We start from the raw sequence: 7717 nt of genomic DNA on the forward strand, positions 1-7717 counted from the left end.
CGGAATCGGAGGCGGTAAGCGGCGGCGGATCCGGGGCAGGCGGCGTCGGGCGGTGGCGGATCCGGGGGCGGCGGACCCCGGGGCGGCGGGGCCGGGGGCGGCGGGCGGCGGCGGATCCGGGGCCGGGGGCGCCGGGCGGCGGCGGCGGCGGCCGGAGGCGTGCGGCGGCGGCGGCGGCGGCCGGAGGCGTGCGGCGGCGGCAGGAGGCATGAGGCAGGAGGCAGGAAGGGGAAGAGGCAGGGGAAGAGAGGAGAGTGGGGGGAGGGGGCCGGGCCGGAGGGGTGTTTTATTTGGTTGTGGCCGTCTGTTTGCCGAGTGTCCTACGTGGACACTCGGTAAACGGTTGATTTGCCGAGTGTCCACCATAGGACACTCGGCAAATGTTTTTTGAAAAAAATTTAAAAAATATCTAACAGTTTCAAAAAAATACCAAATTTTCACACAAACTAATATAGGTTCTCTACTGACTATACAAAAAGTTTTGTAGTCAAACCGAACTCGATCGTCACTTCGACTCTAAATTTTATCGAATCCTTCTCAAAGTTACTATTCTTCTTCTGAGATGCTTCGGTTTGTAATCATCGTACATGATGAAATGTGCAAAACCTTCTTAATTTTTTTCCACAGCCTCCACGTATTATATCATCACATCATGGCAAATCTCATAATTTTCAGACTTTGATTGTTTTTTTACAATTTAAAAATACTACTGCCACACGTTCATGATCGTGTTTCCTGAACAAGATGTTCGAAATTTCTTTTTATTTCATGGGTCAGGTCTCAAATTGGTCCAAATAACATGAATATCATTTTTCTACTCATTTTATTCCATAATTTGAATCACTTGCAGTTCAAATTTGACTTATACTAAAAATTCCCTTGAAATGCAATTAATTAAATAAATATAGCAAATAAATTCAAAAATATACCAAATTTTAACATGGAGTACCACATGTTGTATGTGGGGAGTAGAAAAAATTTCATGGTGAAAAGAGGGAAAAAAATTATTTTTTTGCCGAGTGTAAAAAAAACACTAGGCAAACCCTCCTCTTTGCCGAGTGTTTTTTTTGACACTCGGCAAACCCCCCTCTTTGCCGAGTGTTTTTTATTTGACACTCGGCAAAGCCCCGATTTGCCGAGTGTTTTTTTTTTGCCGAGTGTTTTTGGCTTGGCACTCGGCAAAGAGCTTGTTTGCCGAGTGTCCGAGAAAAAACACTCGGCAAAAAAAAAATACTCGGCAAATTTAAGGTTTCCCGTAGTGCATATCCAATTCACTTTGCACTTGCCGCCTGTGATTGGTTCAGTTCCTGCCCATAAGAATTGTTTTCGCTTAGCATCGATGATCTTCATTATTTCTTTAGGTGCTTTGAGAGCCGTCAGAAGATAAACAGGTTGTGAGGTTATGATGGATTTAACCAGTGTGAGCCTCCCGGCTGCCGTCATGTTCCTTCCGCTCCAACTGATCGGGAAGCTGCCATGCTTTGCTGGTAGATTTTGAAGTACCTCGCTCAATTGAACTCCTTCACAGCAGATAGGCACGGCTATTGACTTGCGGAAGTTTGTTTTGAGCCCTGTAACTTCTCCAAACATGCCCAAAATGTTGACCAACACATCCATTTCCACTTTTTTGGCATGATAAACATCATCACGTCATCTGCATACATTGATATATGGCATGATGGTGCCCTTCCACGTAATCTGCTAAGGACTCCCATATCAGTTGCCAATTCCAAAAGCCTTTGCAGCGGGTTGATTGCTATGACGAAGAGAAGCGGGGACAATGGATTGCCTTGCCGTAAGCCCCTTCCATGTTTTATAGGTGGATTTGGGACACCATTTAGGAGAACGCAGGCGGAGGAAGTGGACAGTATGGCCGCGATCCAATCGTGCCAACGTGTCGGGAAGCCCAGGTGCTGCTGAAGTGATAGTAGGTAATCCCATCTGATGGAGTAGAAGGCTTTCGCAATGTCCAATTTGAGGAAGATGGCAGGCACTTTGTTTCCACGATATCGTCTAGCCTTGTTTCGCACCGTCATGAAGTTGTCATGAATACTCCACCTCTTAATGAAAACACTCCGGCATTTGGATACAATTGAGTTCATGTGCGGTTGTAATCTAATTGCCAATGCTTTAGTGATGATCTTGATAAAGGAGTGGATGTGGCTTATTGGCCTGAAGTTGTGTATGGTGTTCGCTCCCTCTTTCTTCGGTAATAGGATTATATTAGCTGTGCTGATCAGTTGGAGGTTGTTGCACCGGAGAGAGTAGAACACATTTATCACTGCCATTACGTCTTGTTTGATGATATCCCAGCATGATTTTAGAAACAATCCGTCTAGCCCTGGAGCTCTATCACTCGGCATGTTGTGAATGGCTTGTTTGATTTCCTCTTCAGAGAAAAGGTGAGTCTAGTGAGGATAGATCATGCTGGTTGTGGTGAAGGAGGTCCCATTAAAGTCTGCACCACGGGCCTCAGGTTGTTGCATTGTCTCTTTGAAAAAATTCTAGATCTCAGCCGATTTTTCATAGTGCATGCACGCCCATCCACTCCCCTTTCTTAGCTTCTGGATGTAGTTTTTCCGTTGCCTGGAGTTGACTCGCTGATGAAAAAACGCGTATTGGCGTCTCCTAGCTTAAGGTTTGTTATTCTACTTGCCTGATTCTTACGCGCGCGTTCAATGACAGCTAGTCCCATGGCCCTTAATTTGAGTTGGCTACGTAGGAGATGCTCATCCTCCGTGAGTGCTCGATGTTCTTGCACTATGTCCAACCTCAGTATCACTTCTAGGGCCATATGTCTGCATTTTCGCATCTGGTATGAGACGACTGCTCCACTCCCTTAGTGCAACGGCTATGGCGTGGAGCTTGTGATAGAGGCTGTGGAAAGGCTCGACGTGTGGTGACTGTATGTTCCACGCTCAGGTTACTGTGTCCTCGAATCCCGAGAGCATTGTCCAGAAGTTCTCGAATTTGAAGGATTTGGGATGTCTCGGTCCACCTTGGTTGGAAAGCAAAATAGGACAATGGTCGGATAAAGAAGTTGATAGGGTGTGCAAGACGTGATTACCGAAAGCATTCTCCCATTCCACATTTGCAAACACTCTATCGAGCCTAACAAGGGTAGGCTTGCGTCTTTCATTGCTCTAAGTGAATCTTCTATTTTGCAAATGAATCTCACGTAGATCACAATCGTCTAAAGCCTGCTTGAACAAGTTCATAAGCCTCAAGTTTTGTCAGTTGTTGTTTTTGTCGCTCGCTTTGTAAATGAGGTTGAAATCTCCTAGGAGGCCATTGAGAGCCATCTTGAGGCTTTTGTTCTTGTAGTTCCCCTAGAAATTCTGCTTTGTTGTTGGATCCAGTTGGGCCATAAACCACTGAGAGTGTGAAGTCATTTGTCATTTCATGCATTGTTACCCTTGTTGTTATATGGTACGCTCCTACGACTACGTTAGTGAGCGCGACGTGGCTGCTATTCCATAGCAGTAGAATGCCGCCCATGGTGCCAGTGGGGCCCCCAGCTGGTTTGTAAGAGCCTGTAACCCCCTATATATGCGGCCGTAAATTTGTCTATGTCGCTTAGCTTTGTTTCTTGTAGGCACGCAATCTGGCATAGTGCGGCAGAGATCTTCTCTCGTACCGTGTCCCTCCTCACTCTCTGATTTAGGCCTCTCACGTTCTAGCATAACACTTCAAGATTCATACGTGACCTGATGAACTCCGGCCACAGAAAGACAGGCAAAGCAGGCAGTGTGTGCTCGCGGCGCGGCAGAAGGAATGACAGGGATGATTCATCAACAGAAGCACGTTGAGCACCAGGCATACAAGCAACATGATCTTAGACATGGAGTGACGGCGCGTAGCTGCAGGCGTAATTAAATAACCATTGAAGTCTGTTGGTTTTGAGCTTACAGCCCAAATGACAGGCAAGTCACGAGAAATGAAGCATGCAGTAGGTTCTTGCTCTGGTAGAAAGCTGGTACATTGCAGATAACATGATAACCTGGAAGACACTGAATGGAGTGCTGAACATGATAACCTGGAAGACCCTGGGTGTCGTCGATGGCGTCGCCTGCCCCTGCCTGGATGGCTTCTCCCTGGATGTCATCGATGGCGTCGCCTGCCACCCTGGCCACTGTTTCGTCGAGTTCCTCATCAACAGGGTCGTTGAGGTTGAAGGCCGCAGTCAGCGCAGCAATCACGTCTTGCGGTAACGGTCCCTGGAACATGGCCAAAAACTCCTGCAGTGCAGCCTTGAGGGGCTGAATTTCGTCAGTTAGAACACCGAGTTTTCGGCAGAGGTTTTGCTGCGCCTGTTGAACCGCCTGCATAGGCCTACGGGTGGATAGTCTCACGCTGCGGCGTACCGTAGACATGTCGAAGACGCGTCGTGGACGGCGGCTTTTGGTCACCTCCTGGTGCAGCTGCTGGTTCTGGTCCTCCACGTGTACCTCCATTGGGGGTTCCTGGAGCACTTGCGCCGACCTGGTGAAGAGTGCGCTGACGATGTTGTTGCCGCTGTGATTGCTGGGATCCTTACCTCCTTGTGTTGCCGCAGGCCGGTTGTTGATGCTGCTGGCCGCTTCCTCAGCGTCGCCGTGTAGCCCAGCCGTGTCGTCGGTGTCATTAGTGAGGCTGGGCGACATCTGTGCATCATCAAGAGGGTCAGAGTAGGCATGGTGGAGAGGCGAGTAATGGCCATTGGCTAGAATCGGCGATGCCGGCAGGATCTCCGGCTCCAGGTCGTGCAGAGTCGCTTGCACCCGGAGGTTCTGTAATGCAGCATCAATGGAGACGACAGCGGCATTGTCTGCTTGTTGCCAGGTTCTGGCAAGTCCTCCAGTATGCGAGTGAACGCATGAGACACCTTGATCATCGGCGGGTTGATGTTATCCTTGCGCCTGCGCTCGTTGGACCAGGCTTCATCCCCTTCATGTGGCAGACGGAGCGTGTGTCTGCCAAGGTCGCCGCTTTGCTACTGTAGTCGTAGGAGGTGTTTAGCTGAGTTGATACCCTGTCCGTCGTCCCTTCCTTCCTGCATAGAAAATTCTCGGCAGCCTCCTTCATCGTCGAGGCGCGGTCAGCGAACAGAAACTGGAGCTCGATGGCTCTCTTGTCACGCAGTGGGCCAAAAAGAGACAGCTGCTGAGGCCTGCTCATGTTGTTCACGGCCTCCTGATGCTGGTGTCCCCCATGTCTACTTCCGCCGCCCCAAGTCCGACGCCTGGGCGAGCGCTCCCGCTTGCAGCCGGCCTCACCGACCGTGTGCTTGTGCGGTGGGCGCAGCGAGCGCGGTCACCGCGCCCGTCGTGGTCGCGGTCGTCGTCGTCGTCGTTCCTCCGGCACCACCAGACGTTCCACTTGCTCGTGTGGTGGTCGTTGTTGTAGTCTTTGCGCTAGTGGTCTTCTCTGTCTTCGCGCCGCTCGCCTTCCTTCGCCGCGCTGCTCCGACCAAGGCGTGATTGGTCCGAGCGGGGGGCGAGCGCCGCCGCTGCTTCACGTTCCGCCGCCGCCCTGTGTGGCTTCATCTCCCCCATCGATGCAGCCAAGGTGCCAGGGAGAAAGCCGACAGATCACAGGCGTGCACGACGTTCTGTAGTCGAGGTTGACCGACACGAGTGTGTAGTCCTGGATCTCTTCGAGGTGGATGGTGACGCAGTGCTTGACGCTGCGTTGCCATTGGCCTGGCGGCACCTTGGACACCAACACGGACTCCACGTCCTGAGGGTGATCAGGTCGTCAATGTCGCCGGCTGGATCCATGTGAACGAACCTGACAGTGTCGCCGCGAACACTGCACATGGAGCTCAAGTGGGTCATGAACGGTGTGCGGGGCGACTGTAACGAGATAAAATAGGATCTGAAGTCGGATCTGGGGTGGTGAGGGCGGTATAGAGGCGCGGCCATGGCTTCGCAGCGGATGCGGCGGCCCCCGGTAGGGGAGGAGGATATCTCGAGGAGGAAGAGGTTCGTTTTCTTTTAGACGGCGGCTGTTGAGGGTGGGGTAAGAGGACGATGCGAATGATCTAGAAGCAAAGTCAAGGAACCAAACCGGCAAACGTAACGTGATTGGACTGTGATGTGAATGCGTTAACAACTTAATAACGTGTTTAACGGGAGCTCATATGTAGCATGTGAAAACTAGTTAAGGCTCGAACTTTAAAATCCATTTAATTCAAATTAAAAGTCTAAGTCAACTTTTGAACACACTACATTCAACATTTTCTAAAACCTACGCTAACATTGAAAAATATTAGATTCAATATTTTCTAAAATGTAGATCAACATTTTATAAAATATATTATATTTAACATTTTCAATGTCTATTTCAACCTCTCGAGAAAAAATGATTCACGATTTTTTAAATAAAAATCAATATTAAAATACTATTTTTTATCTTCTTCTTTGGCAAGACGGCAGCCTGCGCAGGGCAGGGGGTACGGCGGCTGGTGAACAGGGGTGCAACAATGGAGCCGCACATGGGGGGACGGTGACTAGTGCACAGGGGGTGCCACGGCGGCAGCCAATGAGCGCGAGGGTAGTAGTGGGGGCCACACACATGGAAGACGGCGATTGCCGTGCGTGGGTGAGGAAGAGGATACGCGCGGGCGTGGTGGCGTCCGAGCAGCAGCAAAGCAAACAAAAGGAGGAGGAGGGGAGGCGGCTCGATTGTATATGGTATTAGGGTTGAGGAAGGTGGAGCAACATCCATCGAAATGATGTTGCATGTACAGATCTCCAACACAGAAAGTTCAGTACCAAATGGACTTAAGCAATATTCTGACTGGCCCGAAAGACTATTACTTTTAATTTCAAAATCCGTGCCCACGATCATCACAAATGAAAAACTTGTTTTTTCAAGTCTACCATGAGCTTCCTTTTTAGAAAATAAATAAAACTATTTATACGGAGTAGATCAAAATTTTCTAACCTTATGTTCCATGCCCAAATGAATAGTACCACTGGCTAGGCCAAACCTGTGGATTTAGGTCGGGGTGAAAATGCTCAGGTCCAGTTAACCCTAACAAAAATATTAGGGCAGTACCAACCCTCCACCTAGGATAGTTTCTATATTATTAATTCTATTGCCATGTAGGACTTTTAGCCTTATGTGGTACAATATTTATTGGTGTTTAGTATCGCCAACTAGTAATTTGCATTGCGTGTCCCTGGCTCTCGATGACAAGCACTCAGACTTGAGTCATTATACCGGTTCGGGAATGCCCTACGTCCAGTTAGAGGTTGAAGTTTGTGTTCCTCGACGTCAAGAGCTCAGCACTTACAACGTGAAGCATGAGAACGATGGCGGAGGCAGGGGGCCAAGAATTTTTTAACATCCCTGCTGTAGTTTACGTGATCTTGGACCAAAATATTGCTTAGGCAGGCTTAAATAAATTGTTTGCGTGAGGGCCCTTCTGTTCTTTGCTAGCTGCAGCCTGGAGAAGCTGGAGACCTGGAGACAATCGATCGCTCCGAGGAAAAAAAGAACGCGAAAGGTCATGGCAAACTCGCAGTCTCAGTTCGTCGCCCTCCTCGTTTCCCCAGTTTCCAAATATCTAACCCTACCTCACATCCATATGCATATCCATGGCAGCACAGGGCAAAAAAAAAGGGAGATCAAGCGACTGATTGCACCAGCCGCGCGAGACATCGGGGAAATCTCAAGACGTCGTCTCTCGGCCGTCAGGTTCTCGAGATCAACTAATCAAGAACTTAAATTT

The 7717-nt window shown here is 49.3% G+C and overlaps 1 protein-coding gene across 1 annotated transcript; it reads right to left on the bottom strand.

Moving 5' to 3' along the window:
• Positions 1 to 3905: 3905 nt before the first annotated feature.
• On the bottom strand, positions 3906 to 5934 carry LOC111257733. Its single transcript, XM_022827810.1, has 2 exons — positions 4365 to 5934; positions 3906 to 4259 (listed from the first exon to the last, which is right to left on the bottom strand). The coding sequence occupies exons 1-2, from the start codon at positions 4641 to 4643 to the stop codon at positions 3906 to 3908; spliced, it is 633 nt and encodes a 210-aa protein (XP_022683545.1). The 5' UTR covers positions 4644 to 5934.
• Positions 5935 to 7717: the final 1783 nt, after the last annotated feature.

The sequence above is a fragment of the Setaria italica genome, chromosome VI (assembly GCF_000263155.2).
Source record: "Setaria italica strain Yugu1 chromosome VI, Setaria_italica_v2.0, whole genome shotgun sequence".
In the NCBI taxonomy this organism is placed as follows: Eukaryota; Viridiplantae; Streptophyta; class Magnoliopsida; order Poales; family Poaceae; genus Setaria; species Setaria italica.

Coding starts and splice junctions, on each gene's coding strand:
- LOC111257733 (XM_022827810.1), bottom strand. CDS start 4,643: ATGTCGCCCAGCCTCACTAATGACACCGACGACACGGCTGGGCTACAC. Junction 4,260..4,364: donor GCGTCTTCGACATGTCTACG/GTACGCCGCAGC, acceptor GACGAAATTCAG/CCCCTCAAGGCTGCACTGCA.